Raw genomic sequence first — 23243 nt, 5'->3', positions numbered from 1 at the left:
ACTGCCACATGATGATAATGAGTGTGGCTACTGTAAAGTCTACTGTTCTAAGAAAGAAAAAAAAAAGTGAGCTTCTGAAAAATGAACATTTATAAAACAATAACCAGATATTCACATGATAATGAGCTTAGGCCACAATATCAACAAAAGGCAAAGATGCAGTCTTGTTTCTGGGCAAAGCTAAGGAATTAAAAAGCCAAAAGCCAAAAGCAGTTAAGTAATCTATTCTTTTATTAAACTAAGGAAACTGTCAGTAAAACTGTGGCACAGTTAACACAGACTATTACTTTAAATATAAAATAATTCTTGGCATAAATGTAGGTTTTTATGTCGAATTAAATAGAGCATATAAATTACTCTATTCTTTCCTAAATTAATGTAATATGAGGAATGGAAAATGATAATATTGAGGTAACAAAATATGATCTTTATTAAACATATGTTCTTATATCTACCCATGATTCTTTATAGAAACAGTGCCAATGCTAAAGTTAAATATATTTTAATTATACTGAATAAGAAAGGAATTTTTAACATATATAACATGTACTGATTAGAAATTATAAATGAAAATGGCCTTTTAAAGTATTCTGTTTAAAAAAGCAGACACTACACAGATAGTTTGCAAAGTATATATAAATAAAAATTATGAGAATGTAGGTATTATCTTTGCTATCAAAAAATTCAGGCATAATTCAAAAATTCTTTTGCATCAATGTTTTCTTTTTAGTTATTACTTTGCTCTTAGTTGATATTTATAATCCCTGTTTAAGACTTGAAACAGGAAATTCTGGTGATTATGTACAATGAGTTGTCAAATATGTTTTCAATTTATATTTAACAGGAGAAATCAGAGACAGACTAGTTTGTTTTGTTAAAGTTGCTTGAATTGGGAACTAAACACATATTATTAGGTGAATCTTAGTTCTCTGTCGTTAGAAGTAACTTGAGAGATAATCTTCTGGGGCATAAGGATGATTAAAATGATCCCAAAGAAAAGTATACATTCCACTTTGCTCTTAGTTTTATAAAGTGTGAGCCAGGGCTGGAAATAGCTGTGAATCCAGAGTGAAACAAGAAATAAACTCTTATTCTTCTCTTATCTCCTGGAATCAAGAAGTAATCAATTAAGCTCTCTCTCTCATTTTCATGTTATTTCAAGTTGGCTTTCTGTCCTTTATCATGAAAACAATTCTGAAGAGTATCTAAGAAGATCCTCAACAACTACACAGATATTTTCCAACCAAGCCAGGGACTGTTACTCTCCAAGTCTAGGATCTTAATTAATATTTAGTCTTTTTATTCTTTCTTCTTTTTTCTATTGTGATCCAGCCTAAAAGATGAGAAAGAAATATTTAAATTTTTATAATGTTCTTTAAAGGAGAAATTGGTTGTGTAGAGAGGATGGGCAGTACACTCTAGGACAAAGCAAAGAACTATAGGTTCAGGTTATCATGGTCAGTATTCTAGCTGGTCATAGTAGTTATAATTTATGACCTTCATTCTCCAATATTCATTCCAGATCTTATCTCTAGCAAGAATCTTAGTTTGATGAACCCTTTGCCATTAGTGGGTAACACAAATCTTCGTTCCTGAAGTTTCTAAGTGATTCTTCTTGTTATAAAGTCACACAGTTGACCAATTTTTTAAATAGATATATGTGTTTATTTATTTATTTTTAACATTTTTATTCGAGTCTAATTACTTTGCAATGGTGTGTTAGTTTCTACTTTACGACAAAGTGAACCATTTATACATATACATATATCCCCATATCTCTTCCCTCTTGCATCTCCCTCCCTCCCAAACTCCCTGTTCCACCCTTCTAGCTGGTCACAAAGCAACGAGCTGATCTCCCTGTTCTATGTGGCTGCTTCCCACTAGCTATCTATCTTACATCTGGTAGTGTATATATGTCCATATATACACTACCACTCTCTCACTTTGTCCCAGCTTACCCTTCCCCATCCCCATGCCCTCAAGTCTAGTAGGTCTGCATCTATATACCCGTCTTGCCCCTAGGTTCTTCATGACCTTTTTTTTTTTTTTTTTTAGATTCCATATATGTGTGTTAGCATACAGTTTTCCTCTTTCTGACTTACTTCACTCTGTATGACAGGCTCAAGGTCCATCCACCTCACTACAAATAACTCAATTTCATTTATTTTTATGGCTAGTAATATACCATTGTATATATGTGCCACATCTTCTTTATCCATTCATCTGTTGATGGACACTTAGGTTGCTTCCCTGTCCTGGTAATTGTAAATAGAGCTGCAATGAACACTGTGATACATGACTCTTTTTGAATTATGGTTTTCTCAAGGTATATGCCCAGTAGTGGGATTGCTGGGTCCTATGGTAGTTCTATTTTTAGTATTTTATGGAACCTCCATACTGTTCTCAATAGTAACTGTATCAATTTACATTCCCACCAACAGTGTATGAGGGTTCCCTTTTCTCCCCAACCTCTCCAACATTTATTGTTTGTAGATTTTTTGATGATGGCCATTCTGACTGGTGTGAGATGATATCACATTGTAGTTTTGATTTGCATTTCTCTAATGATTAGTGATGTTGAACATTCTTTCATGTGTTTGTTGGCAATCTGTATATCTTCTTTGGAGAAATGTCTATTTAGGTCTTCTGCCCATTTTTGGATTGGGTTGTTTGTTTTTTTGATATTGAGCTGCATGAGTTGCTTGTATACTTTGGAGAAAAATCCTTTGTCAGTTGCTTCATTTGCAAATATTTTCTCACATTCTGAGGGTTGTCTTTTCGTCTTATGGTTTCCATTTCTGTGCAAAAGCTTTTAAGTTTCATTCGGTCCCATTTGTTTGTTTTTATTTTCATTTCTCTAGGAGGTGGAACTCTCTCATAGAGTGTTCTGCCTAGGTTTTCCTCTAAGAGTTTGATAGTGTCTGGCCTTACATTTAGGTCTTTAATCCATTTTGAGATTATTTTTGTGTGTGGTGTTAGATAGTGTTCTAATTTCATTCTTTTACATGTAGCTGTCCGGTTTTCCCAGAACCACTTATTGAAGAGGCTGCTTTTCTCCATTTCATATTCTTGCCTCCTTTATCAAAGATAAGGTGAACATATGCATATGTGTTTATCTCTGGGCTTTCTATCCTGCTCCATTGATCTATATTTCTGTTTTGGTGCCAGTACCACACTGTCTTGATTACTGTAGCTTTGTAATATAGTCTGAAGTCTGGGAGCCTGATTCCTCCAGCTCTGTTTTTCTTTCTCAAGATTGCTTTGGCTATTCAGGCTCTTTTGTGTTTCCATACAAATTGTGAAATTTTTTTTTTCTAGTTCTGTGAAAAATGCCAGTGGTAGTTTGATAGGGATTGCATTGAATCTATAGACTGCTTTGGGTAGCATAGTAATTTTCACAGTGTTGATTCTTCCAATCCAAGAACATGGTATATCTCTCCATCTATATGTATCATCTTTAATTTCTTTCATCAGTGTCTTATAGTTTTCTGCATACAGGTCTTTTGTCTCCTTAGGTTGGTTAATTCCTAGGTATTTTATTCTTTGTGTTGCAATGGTAAATGGGAGTGTTTTCTTAATTTCACTTTCAGATTTTTCATCATTAGTGTAGAGGAATGCAAGAGATTTCTGTGCATTAATTTTGTATCCTGCTACTTTACCAAATTCATTGATGAGCTCTAGTAGTTTTCTGGTAGCATCTTTAGGATTCTCTATTTAGGGTATCATGTCATCTGCAAACTGTGACAGCTTTACTTCTTCTTTTCTGATTTGGATTCCTTTTATTTCTTTTTCTTCTCTGATTGCTGTGGCTAAGACTTCCAAAACTATGTTAAATAATAGTGGTGAGAGTGGGCAACCTTGTCTTGTTCCTGATCTTAGTGGAAATAGTTTGTTTTTCACCATTGAGGACGATGTTGGCTGTGGGTTTGTCATATATGGCCTTTATTATGTTGAGGTAAGTTCCCTCTATGCCTACTTTCTGGAGCGTTTTTATCATAAATGGGAGTTGAATTTTGTTGAAAACTTACTCTGCATCTATTGAGATGATCATATGTTTTTTCTCCTTCAATTTGTTAATATGGTATATCACATTCATTGATTTGCATATATTGAAGAATCGTTGCATCCCGGGATAAACCCCTCTTGATTATGGTATATGATCCTTTTAATATGCTGTTAGAATCTGTTTGGTAGTATTCTGTTGAGGATTTTTGCATTTATGTTCATCAGTGATATTGGCCTATAGTTTTCTTTCTTTGTGACATCTTTTTCTGGTTTTGGTATCAGAGTGACAGTGGCCATGTAGTATGATTTTGGGAGTGTTCCTCCCTCTGCTATATTTTGGAAGACTTTGAGAAGGATAGGTGTTAGCTCTTCTCTAAATGTTTGATAGAATTCACCTGTGAAGCCATCTGGTCCTGGGCTTTTGTTTGTTGGAAGATTTTTAGTCACATTTTCAATTTCAGTGCTTGTGATTGGCCTGTTGATATTTTCTATTTCTTCCTAGTTCCGTCTCAGAAGCTTGTGCTTTTCTAAGAATTTGTCCATTTCTTCCAGGTTGCCCATTTTATTGGCCTATACTTGCTTGTAGTAATCTCTCATGATCCTTTGTATTTCTGCAGTGACAGTTGTTACTTCCCCTTTTTCATTTCTAATAATATTGATTAGAGTCTTCTTCCTCTTTCGGATTGATCCCTTGAACGTTATGTAGTGTCCTTCTTTATCTCTTGTAATAGTCTTTATTTTTATTTTATTTAATTAATTTTTTTTTTTTTTTGCGGTATGCAGGCCTCTCACTGCTATGGCCTCTCCCATTGCAGAGAACAGGCTCTGGACGTGCAGGCTCAACATCCATGGCTCACGGGCCCAGCCGCTCCGCAGCATGTGGGATCTTCCCGGACCGGGGCACGAACCCGTGTCCCCTGCATCAGCAGGTGGACGCTGAACCACTGCACCACCAGGGAAGCCCAATTTTAAAGTCTATTTTGTCTCATATGGGAATTGCTACTCCAGCTTTCTTTTGATTTCCATTTGCACTGAGTATCTTTTTGCATCCCCTCACTTTCAGTCCGTATGTGTCCCTAGGTCTGAAGTGGGTCTCTTGTAGACAACATATATATATGGGTCTTGTTTTTGTATCCATTCAGCCAGTCTATGTCTTTTGGTTGGAGCATTTAATCCATTTACATTTAAGGTAATTATTGATCTGTATGTTGTTTCGGGTTTGTTATTGTAGGTCTTTTCCTTCTCTTGTGTTTCCTGCCTGTTGAAGTTCATTTAGCATTTGTTGTAATGCTGGTTTGGTTGTGCTGAATTCTCTTAGCTTTTGCTTTTCTGTATAGTTTTTAATTTCTCCATCAAATCTGAATGAGATCCTTGCTGGATAGAGTAATCTTGATTGTAGGTTTTTCCCTCTCATCACTTTAAATATGTCCTGCCACCCACTTCTGGCTTGCAGAGTTTCTGCTGAAAGATCAGCTGTTAAACTTACGGGGATTCCTTTGTATGTTATTTGTTGCTTTTCCCTTGCTGCTTTTAATATTTTTTCTTTGTATTTAATTTTTGATAGTTTGATTAATATGTGTCTTGTCATGTTTCTCCTTGGATTTAACCTGTATTGGACTCTCTGTGCTTCCTGGACTTGATTAACTATTTCCTGACCCACATTAGGAAAGTTTTCAACTATAATCTCTTCAAATATTTCTCAGTCCCTTTCTTTTTCTCTTCTCCTTCTGGGACCCCTAATTTGAATGTTGGTGCATTTAATATTGTCCCAGAGGTCTCTGAGACTATCCTCAATTCTTTTCCTTCTTCTTTCTTTATTCTGCTCTGCAGTAGTTATTTCCACTATTTTATCTTTCAGGTCACTTATCCATTCTTCTGCCTCAGTTATTCTGCTATTTATCCCTTCCAGAGAATTTTTAATTTCATTTATTGTGTTGTTAATGAATGTTTGTTTGCTGTTTAGTTCTTCTAAGTCCTTGTTAAACGTTTTGTATATTTTCTCCATTCTACTTACAAGATATTGGATCATCTTTGCTATCATTATTCTGAATTCTTTTTCAGGTAGACTGCCTATTTCCTCTTCATTTGTTAGGCCTGATGGGTTTTTACCTTGCTCCTTCATCTGCTGTGTCTTCTCATTTTGCTTAACTTACTGTGTTTGGGGTCTCCTTTTCACAGGCTGCTGGTTTCGTAGTTTCCGTTGTTTTTGGTGTCTGCCCCCAATGGCTAAGGTTGGTTCAGTGGGTTGTGTAGGCTTCCTCGTGGAGGGGACTAGTGCCTGTGTTCTGGTGGATGAGGCTGGATCTTGTCTTTCTGGTGGGCAGGTCCATGTCTGGTGGTGTGTTTTGGCCTGTCTGTGACCTTATTATGATTTTAGGCAGCCTTTCTGCTAGTAGGTTGGTTTGTGTTCCTGTCTTACTAGTTGTTTGGCATAGGGTGTCCAGCACTGTAGGTTGCTGCTCGTAGAGTGGAGCTGGGTCTTGGCGTTGAGATGGAGATCTCTGGGAGATTTTTGCCGTTTGATATTACGTGGAGCTGGGAGGTCTCTGGTGGGCCAATGTCCTGAACTTGGCTCTCCCACCTCAGAGGCACAGCCCTGACACCTGGCTGGATCACCAAGAGCCTGTCCTCCACATGGCTCAGAATAAAAGGGAGAAAAAAACAAAGAAAGAAAGAAAAAGATAAAATAAAATAAATTAAATAAAATAAGATAGAATAAATAAAAATGTTATTAAAATAAAAACAAAAATTAATTATTAAAATTGTTTAATTAAAAAGAAAGAAAGAACAACCAAACCAAAAAACAAATCCACCAACGATAACAAGCACTGAAAACTATACCAAAAACAGAAACAAACAAACAAAAATAAACAGACAGAATCCAGGACAAATGGGAAAAGCAAAGCTATACAGAGAAAATCAAACACAGAAGCATATGCCTACATACTCACAAAAAGAGAAAATAGGAAAAAAAAAAAAATATATATATATATATATATATATATATATATATATCGTTGCTCCCAAAGTCTACCTCCTCAATTTGGGATGATTCGTTGTGTATTCAGGTATTCCTCAGATGCAGGGCACATCAAGTTGGGTGTGGTGATTTAATCCACTGCTTGGATTTAATGAGGCTGCTGGGAGAGTTTTCCCTTTCTCTTCTTTGTTTGCACAGCTCCTTGGATTCAGCTTTGGATTTGGCCCTGCCTCTGTGTGTAGGTCACCTGAGGGCGTCTGTTCTTCACTCAGCCAGGACGGGGTTAAAGGAGCAGCTGCTTTGGTGGCTCAGGCTCACTGAGGCCGGTGGCGGTGGGGAGGCAGTGGTACGGAGTTCAGGGTGAGTCTGTGGTGGCAGAGGCCAGCATGGCGTTGCACCAGCCTGAGGCATGCCGTGTGTTCTCCTGGGGAAGTTGTTCTTGGATCACAGGACCCTGGCAGTGGCGGGCTGCACAGGCTCCCGGTAGGGGAGGTGTGGATAGTGACCTGTGCTCGCACACAGGCTTCTTGGTGGCTGCAGCAGCAGCCTTAGCGTCTCATGCCCATCTCTGGGGTCTGCGTTGATAGCCATGGCCCGCACCCGTCTCTGGAGTTCTTTTAAGCAGCGCTCTTAATCCCCTCTACTTGTGCACCAGGAAACAAAGAGGCAAGAAAAAGTCTCTTGCCTCTTCAGCCATTCCAGACGTTTTCCTGGACTCCCTCCCAGCTAGCCGTAGCACACTAGCCCCCTTCAGGCTGTGTTCATGCAGCCAACCCCAGTCCTCTCCCTGGGATCCAACCGAAGCCGGAGCCTCAGCTCCCAGCCCCCACCTGTCCCGGCAAGTGAGCAGACAAGCCTCTCGGGCTGGTGAGTGCTGGTCTGCACCGATCCTCTGTGCGGGAATCTCTCTGCTTTGTCCTCTGCACCCCTGTTGCTGTGCTCTCCTCCTCGGCTCCAAAGCTTCCCCCCTCTGCCACCTGCAGTCTCCACCCGCAAAGGGGCTTCCTAGTGTGTGGAAACCTTTCCTCCTTCACAGCTCCCTCCCACTGGTGCAGGTCCCTTCCCTATTCTTTTGTCCCTGTTTTTTCTTTTTTCTTTTGCCCTACTCAGGTACATGGGGAGTTTCTTGCCTTTTGGGAAGTCTGAGGCCTTCTGCCGGCATTCAGTAGGTGTTCTGTAGGAGTTGTTCCACATGTGGATGTATTTCTGATGTATTTGTGGGGAGGAAGGTGATCTCCATGTCTTATTCTTCCGCCATCTTCCAAATGGGGCTTCTTCTAGATGTATATTTACATACCACACAGTTGACCCTTGGTATCCATGGGAGATTGGTTCCAGGACCCTCATGGGTAACAAAATCCTGATTCTCAAGTCCCTTATATAAGTAAAATGGTGAAATACAGTTGACACTTGAACAACATGAGTTTGAACTGCTTGGGCCCACTTATACACACACTTTTTTTTCCCAATAAATATATACTAGAGTCCTACAAGATCCTGGGTTAGCTGAATCCATGGATGTGGAACTGGAGATACAGCAGGCTGACTATAAAGTTGTACTAGATTTTTGACTGTGCAGAGGGTCAGTGCCCCAACCCCTGCATTTTTCAAGGGTCAACTGTATTTGTGTATAACCTACACACATCTTCCTGTATACTTTAAATCATTTCTAGATTACAGTTGACTGTATATAAATTTCATTAAATTCTACCATTGGTCATGGTAGTACATGGGATTAACCAAGGAGTTCCTTCACATCTTTCCATATTCCTCTTGGCCCTCACTGTGTATTAACAAACCATTTTCTCCTTGATAGCCAACATCAATTATCCCAGCCAACACTGTGAGTCCCCATTTTACTGTTTACTCGTAGGCATGAATAATCCAAACTGACTGGGTAGCAGACTCAGCTTCCAATTCAGGAAAACTAATATTGTGTATTTTTTTTAGGTTACCTCTCTTTCTAGGTAAAGTACACAACAAAATGTACTACTTAAACTTTGGGCACTGGGAGGATTTCCCTTATAAATTGTGTTTTAGGACCACCTCCAAAGATAGCAGTGTACTTCCAGCTGGTGCAGCATATTATAATGAACCATCCACATACATTATTTTTTAACTACTAAAACAGTACACAATATTTTATGATTTGTTGAATTAGATAACCCCCAATTCATGACTGCTAGCTCAGGCCAGATGGTCCCTGAGTCTCATGACCAGGTAGTCAGTCTTCATCAGAGCTTGGTATCAATCCAGGAGTTGTTTCTTAGCAGCTGTTACCTGTTGAAGGATGTATGGTGTTGTTCCAAAACCCTAGAGACTGCCACTTATTTTTAATTGGGACCTGCTAAAGACTTGTTTCTATGTCTCAGTTAGCTTAAAGCACTGCAGGCTCCATTGACTATGCCATGTCATAAGTTCTAAGAAGTAGAAGAGCTTGTACACCAATCTACTGGAGAACCTTTTATTGTACCATGTCTTAGCAGCTTTTCAGGTTCTTTACATATATAAAATATGCATGTAGATTAAAAAAATTAACAACATGAGCAACCATGTATCCATCATCTAGGTTAAATATTAGACATATACCAGTAGCTTAGATTGCCTCTTTATGCACCTTCCCAATTGCTACACCCTCTATGCCTCTATACGTGTGAGAGATAACCACTATCTTGATTTTGTATTAATTCTGTTTTATGAATTTTCTACCTAGATATGTGTTAAGCAATATATTTTTTAGTTTATGAATTTTATATGAATGAAATCATGCTGTATATGTTGTTATGTATCTTGCTCTTATTGAACATATTTTTAAGTTTTATTCTTATTGATGAATGTTGATATAGTTCATTCATTTTCTATGCATTATAGCATTCCATTATATGACTATATCAATATTTTTCTATCCTACTCATTTTGACAATTGCATGATTCTCAGTTTTTTTCCTATGAATGCTATTATGACGATTCTATAAATATTTTCAGACATGTCTGTTCCATGTGCAAGAGTTTTTCTCTACAATATATACCCAGTAGAAAAATGTTGGATTATAGGTATGGATATGTGACATTATCAAGTAATGCCAGTTTCTTAAGAAGTTGTACCTATGTTCCCTTCTTAATGGTAGATAGAGCACAAAGCGCAGCAAGTTGACCTTTTCTTCTTGGAGATAATCTTGACATGCTCTAAATCAGTGGACTTCCATGAATCAGATTTAGTTGATAAGTCTCCGTATTTTTGACAGAATGTTCTTTCTTCTCCCAGATATAGACATAGATAGATATAGATAGATATAGATATAGATATAGATATAGATATAGATATAGATATGAATGAGGCATCTCAGGCAGTTTTCATATCTTCTCCAGGGCTTATGTCTTATTGTCCTTGTGATATATTGCAGGTTGGTGAGGCAGTTGGTCTATTGGAATCAGATTATAGCATTAGAGAGAGAGTTGATATAGTTTAAAAGCAGGTTTGTAAGTATACTGCTGTTCCTTCCAGTAAAGGCAGATAGTCTCTTGTGGTATCTGTGATCAGAATTTAGAAAAATGCATTGGCTAGATTAATTAGCTAGTTGTGACCATGTGCAAAGGACATTTATATTCTGCTATGGTAAGTACAGTAAAAAAATTCTACATTAAGTTTATATTTAATTGTACTCAGTCTCCAAGACCAACTAGCCACAGTGAGGAAATAAATAGATCTGCAAAAATAATCAGTGTAATTGCATATTTTGGGTTTTTTTTTTCTTTAGAGTAATCTTTTATTTATTTATTTTTGGCTGTGTTAGGTCTTCGTTTCTGTGCGAGGGTTTCTCTAGTTGCGGCAAGTGGGGGCCACTCTTCATCGCGGTGCACGGGCCTCTTCACTATCGTGGCCTCTCTTGTTGTGGAGCACAGGCTCCAGACGCACAGGCTCAGTAGTTGTGGCTCATGGGCCTAGTTGCTCCGCAGCATGTGGGATCTTCCCAGACCAGGGCTCGAACCCGTGTCCCCTGCATTAGCAGGCAGATTTTCAACCACTGCACCACCAGGGAAGCCCACATATTTTGTTTTTGATGATATACTCAGTTTCTGAAACTTCTCCAGGAATATGCATTCCCTTTGATTTACCATTTTAGTAAGCAAGGGGATTAATATTTCTACTTCACTCTTACTTTCAAAAGTTCTCACATCACATATCAGGGAACAAAGCTGAAGATCCTGCCTATTTCCAAGGTTATCATTTGAACCTATATACTCATATATTGACAGTTGGTTCTGGACCACTGAGCCTGACATCAGAAATTGAACTTTTTACTTTTATTACCTATTAAGCTCTCTTTCTGACTTGGGAGACTTCAGTGACATTTTGGCCCCCTCCAGAAGTTAGTGTTTTCTGAATCTTTATACTTAATATGTTCCCAGTATTTGGAATTGCTTCCACCAGTTATCCACATGACTTCCTCCCTGACGTCATTCAAGTACCTGGTTAAGTGACATCAAATGATAATGTCAAGTGATGTTACCAAGAAGGCCTTCCCTAACCACTCTATCTGAAACAATACATCTCCCTCCTTTGTTTTCTGCTGCTTGCCAAATGTATTCTTCTATTTAGTGCTTTTCATTACCTAGCAAATTGAACCATTATTTTTGTTTGCTTATTATCCATCTTTTTGCAAGGTTCAAGATAATAGGCATTTGGTCTGTTTTGCCAAACTATTTTATTTTCAGTACCTTGAACACTGTTTCTATATAGTGTAAGTGCTCAATAATTTTTAATGAATGAATGAAAGCACTGCTTAAGAAAATAAGATATAAGAATTCTTATGACCATAAGTGAACATTTTCAGTTATGCTTAGGTACAAGGTTAACTAAGAAAAATTATAATTGGTGATATGTCCTGATGTTATACTATTTACAATACTATTCTCAGAGATTCTAGCAACTCTATCTGCTAACAATAAAAAATAATGTCTCATGCAATTAAGAGCTTGGATACAGGTGAAAATAATAATAATAGTAGTAGTAATAATATATCTATATATAGATATATAAACACATAGGTATAACTTTTCTGTTTCCTTATGGATAACAATATTTTGTTACTTGCTAGCCAAAGTAACCTTATGTCAGAGATTTTACAATGTACTCAATAGCTATGTGTATATACTCATAGAGGTTTGATAATCAGTTGCTAATATTTGTTCAAAGAGCAATTTTATAGTACAGATTTCCTGTGTGAAAATGCAAGCTTTAATGTTTTTTATTTTGAAATGCCCAGTTTTCAGCATTAAGTCCAGATTAATTTTGAAAAAAAAATTACTAAATTCTATTATAGAATAAATAGCAAAGTTCATACATTCTAAGTGTATTTTTCCCTTATATAAGTTATGGTAAGTCCAGGCATTAACACGAAAGTTAATATGTTTTATTGTTCCAAGTGCATTACTTAGCTGTATCACTAGCATATTTGGGGACGGCCTTTTATATTTCTTCCCAAAATGATCTTGGATTTTACATGCAAAGGGAGAAGCTTTATAATGAGATATTGACAGAAACACACACTCTCTATTAAGAATCTCAGATTGTATTGAAGGAATTTTAAGTTTCAATGTCGTGATTTCAGAGAAATTTTCTATTTGTATTGGCAATATTAATAATGCAGTCATCTAAATATATATTTATTGTTAAGTCTTATACATAATGGATAATAGAATCTATATTCTTACTAAGCCATAAAAATAGTTTTCCATATCATGGAATTTTTACTAGAATAATAATTTTGCAACTTTATTTTAAACATACAAAAGGTGGCATTTCATTATTATAAATATGTCTCATAAGTTTAAGATATAATATGTCATTATTTTAGAGAAAATCAAATGGAATGTTATGGCTGTTTTGATGAAAGTAATTGAGATTGAGGATTAAGAGTAACATTTGTGGGCTTCCCTGGTGGCACAGTGGTTGAGAGTCCGCCTGTCGATGCAGGGGACACGGGTTCGTGCCCCGGTCCAGGAAGATGCCACATGCCGTGGAGTGGCTGGGCCCATGAGCCATGGCCACTGAGCCTGTGCGTCTGGAGCCTGTGCTCCACAGCAGGAGAGGCCACAACAGTGAGAGGCCCGCGTACCACAAAAAAAAAAGAGTGACATTTGTCATCATTTATCAACCTGAACTTTGTTTTATTCCTGTACTTTGTTTTGGTTTTACAGTATCAAGAAAATTCTATTAATACAAATAAATAGTTACAATATTAATGTAACTTTTTAATAGTACAGATCTAGCAATTTAAGCATACTCTTCAACTAAACTGAACACAAAACTCTAGAGAAGAGTAGTTAGAAATTTTATTCCAGAACTAAAACACAGGTATTATCTAAGGACAACCTGCAGTTTTTATCATGAATATAAAGTTTCAGTAACCAAAGTATAATAGTCCTTCTAACTATGCATGTGCCTCTCACTTTTTATTGCAAAACAGTTAAGCTATAATAAGAACATGCATCAAATAGGAACACCAGTGTCTTGTCTAGCATTTTTAAGGAAAATGCATCTGTGCTACAATAGTATATTCACTTGTATAATTCTTTGTCTGTGGACATTTAAAGTCCTGAATTATTAAAAGTCAACTGTATAGAAACAACTTTCCTAACCTATGACACATGTCCAAGAAGATCAAATATAAGTACAGCAAAGTCAAAAGAGATAAACAACAACTAGTTAAACTAGCACTGCAAAGCAATGTACTGCTTGTTTCCATTATATTAGAATGTGAAATGTATTGGATTGTGCATGTTAAATTTTTTTTAAATGTAGAATATCTTTAAAAATAGGAAATTGGGGCTTCCCTGGTGGTGCAGTGGTTGAGAATCCACCTGCCGATGCAGGGGACACGGATTTGTGCCCCGGTCCGGGAAGATCCCACATGCTGTGGAGCGGCTGGGCCCATGAGCCATGGCCGCTGAGCCTGCGCGTCCAGAGCCTGTGCTCAGCAACGGGAGAGGCCACAGCAGTGAGAGGCCCGTGTACCACAAAAAAAAAAAAAAAAAAGGAAATTGAATAAAATATGATTTGAATTAGACTCTTAAAAGTTAAATGTATATTTTGTAATCTCTTGGGAAACTATTGAAACATTATTCTAAGAGATATATCAAAATACAATAAATGATTTAAACAAAATATTAAAAAATGTTCAAATAACTTAAAAAGGCATGAAAAGTGAAACAGAAACAAATCAAAGGAAACAAAAAGAAAACAAAGATAAAATGGTAGACCTAAATAAAAATACATTAATAGTTTCATTAAATGTATATGTTTAAACATACCAATAAAAGGACAGAGGATTTTCAGGTTGAAATTTTATAAACTGATGTAAATATAGGCTGTAGATAAGAAATTCACTTCAAATATAATGAGATTAAAGGTAAAAGGATGGAAGAGAAGCACTTCTTGAATGGAAAGTAAGGACCTCAAAAGTCTGCTCTTCTATAAAAGCAAGAACAATGACAAAAAATTGTCAAAATCAAATTTTTCAGAAATCTACAAATTTTCAAAAAATTTAAAACAGTGCAAAGAGTGTTTATTTGAGAAAAACAGCTGACTCTGAGTAAGAACATCAAGCTTTGTTTTGTTCAACTTGCCTTAATCCAATCTTCCCCTCCTCAGCTTTGCAACAATAGTAGTCATGAAAAACAGCAGCCTGCAGTCACTGGAGAGGCCAAATGTGTTTGGAGCTACCCCAAATCCCATCCTCTGAGAACTATCACTATTTGACGTATCTGGGAGCTTACTGAAAATCCCCATTCTCAGAAGTTGTCTTTATTTGACCTGACTTAGAGCTCATTCTGTGTGAAGAGTCCTTTCCTGATGGCATTTGGCAAAAACAATCAGTGGCAAGCATTTAACATCACAACTACCTGAGGCAGCATTACTAGTTGGGGCTAGCATAAGGCTGACCTAAAATTGTTTTTAAAACTGGGCAATGAGATGTTCATAGTGTCTTTTTAAATCCCTGACATAGATTCTTGGGAATCTAGAAAGTCATGAACCTGTGCAGGACTATGCCATGTCCAGTAAAGACCTGGAAAGGCCATAAGGTCTCACTCTTTGCTGACCTTGAGGAAGCTAGCAGGAAGTGAAGGCTAATGCAGAACTATAAAGTCCTGTCAAAGTATGGAACACCTGTTCAACAAACCTGGAAGATATATTGGTAAAAGACAGTTAAGAAAATACCTGTCCAGTTATTAGATGAACATTAAGCTAAGTGACTCCATATAACAAAGAATACAGACTCTACAGAATTAGACCATAAAAGTCACTAAACAAACAAACAGTAACACCAACAAAAGAAGAACAAAGAGCAGCAACAACAAATCCTAGGGGAGATCTGTTTGGCCGAGTTGCCACATTACATTATTTAACTGTTGCTACATAACATTTTGTAGAAAACTGTTCTCTACAAAAATTATGAAACACACAAAAAAATCAGCAAATTATGGTCCATACACAGAAAAAGAATAGAAAGCATCTCTAGACAAGGTCAGACCTTGGACTTACTAGACAAAGACTTTAAATCAGCCATTTAAAATATGTTCAAAATATAAAGAAAACCATGTCTAAAGAATTAAAGTATGAGAATGATGTACCAACAAATAGAAAATATTATTATATAAATGTAAATTATGTATATAAAAAATAGAAATTCTGGACTTGAAAAAAATATAATAACCAATATAAAAATTTCACTAGAGGGGCTTCGCAGTAGATTTGAACTTATAGGAGAAACAGGGAACATGAAGAGAGGTTAATTGAGATTATCCAGTCTGAGGAACATGAATAAAAAATAATGAATGAGATATGACAAAAAATGAACAGAGCCATAGATACCTATAGGACTCTATCTAGCATACCAGCCTATGCATAATAATAGTTCCAGAATGAGAAGAGGAAGAGAGAGCGTCAAAAAGAATATTCAAAAGACAAAAACCGTCTTGAAATGTGATGAAAAACTTTAATTTGTATATCCAAGAACCTCACAAAATTTTGAGAAGGATAAACTCAGAGATCCACACCTGGCCACATCATAGTCAAACTGCTGAAAGTCAAACATAAAGAGTAAATCTTGAAAGCAGAAAGTAAAAAGTAATTCATTATATATGATGTGATGAAAGCAAAAGAGCGTCAACCAAAAATTCTACATCTAGCACAACTGTCCTTCAAAAAAGTGAGAAATCAAGATGTTCTTGGATAAACAAAACCAGAAAATTTGTCAGTAGTACACCTGCCCTATAAGAAACACTAAAAGAAGTCCTCCAGGCTAAAATGAAAGTGCATAAGGCAGTTAGTAGAATCCACAAACAGAAAAAATAAGTTAACACCAGTAAAAGTAACTGCATAGGTAAATATATCTACAAGTGTTTTTGTGTATAACTTTCTTCTTCTCCTTGCTGACTTATGAAATGATGATAAAGCAGTACTTAGATGGAGATTTATACTTGTTAATGACTATATTAATAAAGAAGAAAGGTTTCAAATCAATAACTTAAATTTCTATCTAAAAAATTAGAAAAAAATGTGCAAACTAAACTCAAAGCTATCTGAGGGAAGGAAATAAGAAAGATTAGAGTGAAAATAAACAAAATACAAAACAGAAAAATGGTAGAAAAAAATCGACAAAACCCAAAATTTGTTATTTAGAAAGATCAATGAAATTGAAAAAACCTGTAGTTAAGACTAAGGAAAAAAAAAGAACAAATTACTAATACCAGTAACAAAACAGTGTAACTACTATCAACCTTACACATATAACATGGATTATAAGAGAATACTATGAACAATTAATTGTACACTAAAAAATTAGATAACCTAGATACAATAATACCAAGTGCTAGTGATGATGCAAAGCTATCAGAACTCTTATTCATTGCTGGTGAGAATGCAAACACTCTGAAAAATGGTTTGACAATTTCTTACAAAGTTAAATATATACTTACCATAAGACTCAGCAATCTTACCCTAGATAAATGAAAACTTATGTTCACATAAAAACCTGCATACCTGTGTTTATAGTAGCTCTTGTCATACTTGCCAAACACTGGACATAACCCAAATGTACTTCAATGAGTGAATGGATAAACAAGTTCTGGTACCTTCCTATAATGGAATACTAACCAGCAATAGAGAAGGATAAAATGCTGATACATACAACTTGGGTGAAATTTAAAGGCCTTAAGCTGAATAAAAGAAGCGCTTGTCACATTTTTGCTGCATTATTGAAAAGACAAAGCTATAGAAATGGACAATATATCAGTGGTTGCCAGGAATTATGGTAGGAAGGAGGGTGAGTTTAGAAAGTTAGTGCCAGGGAGTTTTTTGAAATAATATAACTTTTCTATATCCTGATTATAGTAGTAATTACATGATCTATACATAAGCATTAAAATTCATAGAACTGTATACCAAAAGGAAAAAAAATGTTATATTCACTGTATGATAAGTAAAAAATAAAATATAATGAAATAATATAATAGGATCATATTGGAGGGAGGAAGCATAAATCAGTCCATCAGAAAGTGTGGAGATGGGGGAGAAAGCTTTTGTTACTTAAACTATGTCATAGGAAATTAAAATACAGAACTGTGATGAATGGTGTAATTGAGAAGAGAGAAACGAGATGATTGAGGTCCCATATTGGCTTTGTAGGCTCGAATTTCTCTCATATAAAATGTAATGAGCAATTGCTAAATTGCCACTTTTGTTATCGTATTATTGATATAACCAAAATCAGATCCAATTGTATTTAAAAAGCTGTCTGCATATGAAATCTAGATTACATAAATGTGTTTTTTCCTGGGTGTAAGTACTCAGAAGGCAGGAGCTTCTTATTTTATATTTTTTTTTACAATCATGTGCGCATAGGTATTTTTCATGAAGCCATAAAAAATTAAAATGTTAAATATCTTTTTGGGTATAATGGAGAGATCTGGTTTTAGTTATAAAGAACTTAACAAATGCCCCTGTAAACGTTTTCACTTAGTAGACTGAAACCACGTTTTGCAATATATACTTTTGGATATCACAGTCAGCAAGGAGAATGCTACATTAATGACAGATGCACTTTTTGGAGAAGTATGAGGTGTGTAATAATTTTTAAAACTGTCTTTTTATTATAAATACTGCTTCAAATGTTCATATCAACTTTAATATAAATTTAGAAGTATTATTCTTTAAGAGATTATAGGACTTGAATTGAAATAGAACACATTATTTAACCAATGGCAAGTGAAGTAGAATGATAAAATCTCACTTTAACATTGACTCTTTTAAGCATATTTGAATCTGCTTTATGACAGACACATCATCCAGAATATTGCATATGTCTACAAAAAGCAGATTGGTTAAGATAATCTCTTTTTTTGTTTATTTTGTCCCTGTTGCACCCAGAGTTTATTATAGGGCATATATAACATAAGAAATGACTTCTTGGCTTCAAATCTATAATATTGAAATTTCTTTTTAGGGTCTCATTAGAAACTTGCTTTGTAACCCTGAGTGGAGACATTTGATGTGTCACCAGTTTCATTGCTCTGAACTGTTTATATCTCAGCAGGAATAATGACATGAATAGTTTGACTGTTGACATGTGAAATCAGAGTGAACACTTGTCAAGATTTTTTCAGCAAAATTAAATGTTGCTAATTTAAAATGGGTCAGAGTAATATTTTTCTGTATTTGTTCATTCCATAATTTAAATTTAGATCATTTGATATACATTTTTACAATTGGCTCATTTCTGGATCATTAAACCCCATCATCAAATAATATTTATTAAGGTGCTGCATGCTCATAGATCCAGAATGACTGCTATACCATTGCAGTTAAGGAAATAGCATACACACTTCTTAAAAAAAAAAAGCTCTTCAGCCAAATAAATACTTTTATGTGTCTAATGAACACAGATATAGCATTTCTTCATCCTCCCATTCATTTGTCTCACTTCTCCCTGGCATTTCTAACTCTAAAAATCTATATAGAATTTTAAAGGTACTTTTGAATCATTAGCAAACACATTAAAAAATATATTGCACATTAAATTTTGATGGTATACTTTAGATAAACTGCTTTCAGATTTACTTCAGTGTGAGGAAGATGTGGAAATTAAAGTTAGCAGTTGTATTATTTTGATAGACTACAGGGGTAAGTTTTGGAAAGTAATTGATCTTTGAAAGGAAAGGGAATAAAATGGAAACAACAAGGCCAAATAGAAGAATATAAAATAGTTGAAGAGATTATATGGTCAAATGTTAACTCCCACTCAGAATGACATATGATTATATTTGAGACTAATTGGACCCAATTCTTAGCTAACAGATTGGTTAACAAAAAGAGTATATTATTCTAGTCAATGCTTTTGTTGTTGTTATTGTTAAATCTGTTTTCCTCACAGGGTGTGTAATAGCTCTTTTGTTACCCATTAGTGGGGTCACCAGGTGGTATACACACACACAAAAAAGCAAATTTGGTGACACTAACTCAGTTTTGTTCATTTTTGGTTGTTAAATGTGGTAAAGAACATTGAAACTAATGTCTAAATATAGCTATCCTTCATCATTTATCTAGCCATATTTATTCTGTCCTCCACAGAGAGCAAACAAAAGTTAAATACTTTTTTCTAAAGAATTCAGCAACTGAAAGTTATTTACAGATCAGTCTTTAGTTTCTTACTTTGAAGATACTTCTCAGATTGATTACTGAATACTTAATATATCGATAATAAAATAAATTTCTAATGAACTGTTATTCTTCAATTATGAAGACAGAGTTAATCTTATCTGTTTAAAGGGATCTTATGTAATTTCATTTATTTCCACATTTGTCTCCAAATGCTTCTAAGGTTTACTCTCTTTGCTTTAAACATCTTATTCTCTAAAAGAATTTTTTATCTTTGTTGATATTCACCTCACACCAAATGAAAGATGTCTGTCAAATCTTCTTCCTGAAAAAGTAAGAGAGAAGGAAAAATTGACCTTAGGGTGACCAGTTTATGGTTTCCATAACTGGGAATTACTTTGCAACTTTGTCTCCCAGTTTTACTCTATTTAAAGGTTCTTTGACATTTCAGATGGCCGTTAAACTTAAATTATAGCTCATTGTCTGAAATTATCTCTTTCTAGGTAAACAGGATTATAAAAAAACCAAACCTATTTTACGAGCAACCAAATTAAAAGCAGAAGCAAAGAAAACAGCAATAGGCATAAAGGTACCTGTATTTGATAACTTTAAAATGTGATATATTGCATGCCATCTCATTTTCTAAAACTGGATTGCATAAATGTTGAATTCTAAATGTTTTATGACATTTCAAAATCTAAGTCAAATGCCAGGATTAAAGGCTTTTAAAGAGAATTTACTTAATGAGAAACATCCTTCCCATTCTAAGATTTTATTAGGTCTTAGAATAAGACCTAATGTCACTTAAGAGAGACAGTTACACTTAAAGTTGCAATTTACTTTTTCTCTAGCTACTGTATTTATTGTTCAAACACTTCAGCGATATACGTGGCCTGGATCAAAAACTTTTCTCACTTGCAATAAGTTTCATTTTATGGTTGTTTAACTTTTAATTATAATTGTATATACTTAGATCATTAATATATGTAATTTTACACGTGTATTATTTTTGTTGTCAGTACTCCCTATGATGAAATTCTAATGATGTTTCCAAACTTGTTCTTTTAGAAAACCAGTGTTTTAACTGCTTAAGAGGGATAAAAGCAACTGAGAATGATGTTAGCAGATGCTAATCCAATGTGCTAGCACAATGAAGTTCAACAAAATTACATTTACATTATTACCCATGTCAACTCTGCCAAGTGTTTAGAGTAAAATTAAACTATAAATAGAAAAATTAATTTGACAGCTCTACTGTCAAATGTGCAAAAGTAAAGTGACTAGTACCTATATTTTATTTAAATATTAAAATGTTAAAAGGAGATTTTGGGTTTTATCTGGCAGATGAAAAATCAATTTTTCTAAGTTATAGCTTATAGCAAATGCCAAGGTATTACTACCAAGCTGTAACAGCTGTTGAACTGCCAGATGATATATTTGGTTGTCTTCCAGAATTTGCTATTATGATCACAAAACACTGCCTTCTTTTTACTCCTGATACTGATTTTGATCAAGCATTGCTGTGTGCTGCGGTATGTTTCCACAGCACAATCTCCTCAGTTAGTGCTGTGTGTCAGTTTTTAATGGAAGAAAAAGAAAAAAAAAAAAATGAATTGCCTTTTTGTTTGAAAGAGAGATGATTAATCTTTTGAAGTTTTCTTCTAATTTCATGTGAAATTTCATTCATCTTTAAAATTATTTCCATGACACAAACTTTCTAAAACCAGTGGTTAGTTTCTTATTTTGCAGTTAGTTACCTGATGATTGTCTCTTGTAATGAGAGCACTGTCTGTCATTTTCCAGGAAAGCAATATGTCACTTATTTTTATCTTTCACAATACAGGGCTTTGTTTTTGTCTTGTTAGAAGAATATTGGGGTAGCACAATCCACTTGTGGCACAGTATAATGAGCAGCTGCAAATTAGAATTTGAAAAATAGTGCAGCCATGCATTTATTGATGTATACCACTTTCCTGTATATATCCTCTGTTTCATTTGCTCATTTTGCTATGGTTTTAACTTGAGGAAATAACCATATTCCTAGTATAAGTCTACCTTATAGTGCAATCTAATGTCTTTTTAAAAACAATATAGAATTTGTTTATCTTTTATGAGAAAAAAATTGTTCTTAGGTTTCATTGATGATTTAAAGTATGTACAGAAAAGTTTCTGACATCAAAAACAGCTCCTTTTTAATAAACTAGCATATCATTTTGATTTGTAAACCTGTGAAAAACAAAAACCTTATCTTTAAACACTGTTTACTTTGCTTGAAAATTTATGTAATGAACCCATTAAAATAATAGGAAACTTTTTAGAATCAGAACCATGGAGGTGTTTTACATTTCAAATCTGGCATACTAATTAGTTTGCCCTGTCAAACTTTGATTGCCTTGTCATTTTAGCATAGTATTTTAAATAACGAAATTTCTTTCAGCAATTGCCATTTAATGCTATTTAATTTCCCCAGTGAGTGATTTTATCCATGTTGATAATGTCAGAGAAGCAACTAAGGATTAATGAACATCAAACATGTTTGACTCTTATCTAGTTAATACAGGATGGCCATAATGTTATCATATTTTATCACTTTACTACTTATTTTTTAGAATGAATCATTGCTATGCTTTTAAAATAATTTAAATCTACAGAAAATATGAACAGCTGCAAGGAATAGGAAAATAACAGCAATGATAAAACTGAACACGAAAGAGGCCTAGAATCACATGACTCCTCTTACTGTTACAATGATCTAGCTGAGTCTAAACTGGCACATTTGTAAAATGGATTTTATGCCATTTACCTCACAGTATAGTCAGAAGAGTTAAATAATACACTTAACATAAATATTTCTTTGAATTAGCTATTACTGGTTTGCATAAATAAGACTGTCCTTGGATGTTTGTCATTGGCCTAAAGATCCCCTACTCAACTAAGTCTGCTTTGTGTTACTATACTACATATTACAAAATGTTTTCAGTTTTGCTGTGAAGATAGTATTATGGATATTATTGCTGTAAAGTTTTCAAAACATTACATAATTTTAATATACCTTGTACATAAATTATATAAATCTGACTCAATCCTTCATTTATTTAGAAATTGCTATGAGCATTACAATGTTGTAGAACCTGTGGAAAAAAAGATGAATAAGACACAATTATCTTGGAGGAATTTCTACAAGAAATCACATGATTGAGAAATCATGGATTAGAGATATAAAAATTACACAATAGGGGCTTCTAGTGCTTTTTTATAAATGTATGTTTAGTGATAGAAAATTTCAGGGAACAGTAATGATTCAGAATAAGATATGAATATCACTTCTTCAAAATGTGGAATTATTTCTATTGAGAAGCTATTTTTAGTTCGTGTCTTTTACCAATATAAACAAAATGTCATAATTTATGACCCAGTAATGAGTACCACCTAAAAATTATTTGCACAACTAATATTTGCTATTTGGTTGCTGTTCAATTTGAAGATTATTTTTCAAGAGTTGCAACATCAGGGAAAATTTTTTTAGAATGCAAATAACCTGTGTTTCCTAGTATTTAGAAGGAAAAAGATAATCTATATTTGTTTATTAAGTAGTTTATT

The 23243-nt window shown here is 34.8% G+C and overlaps 1 protein-coding gene across 3 annotated transcripts in view; it reads left to right on the top strand.

The window, feature by feature from the left end:
* TRIQK (triple QxxK/R motif containing) overlaps nt 1-23243 on the top strand; it is a 98280-nt gene that overhangs the window by 65050 nt on the left and 9987 nt on the right. For all 3 annotated transcript variants that reach the window (XM_004283218.4, XM_033411703.2, XM_033411701.2), the window contains one exon: nt 20147-20232. In XM_004283218.4, the coding sequence (XP_004283266.1) occupies nt 20147-20232 (86 nt within the window). The remainder of the gene's footprint in view (nt 1-20146; nt 20233-23243) is intronic.

The sequence above is a fragment of the Orcinus orca genome, chromosome 17 (genome assembly GCF_937001465.1).
Source record: "Orcinus orca chromosome 17, mOrcOrc1.1, whole genome shotgun sequence".
NCBI classification, from domain to species: Eukaryota; Metazoa; Chordata; class Mammalia; order Artiodactyla; family Delphinidae; genus Orcinus; species Orcinus orca.
Note: the sequence above shows the minus strand (reverse complement) of the source record. Positions and strands in the feature narration are given on the sequence as shown.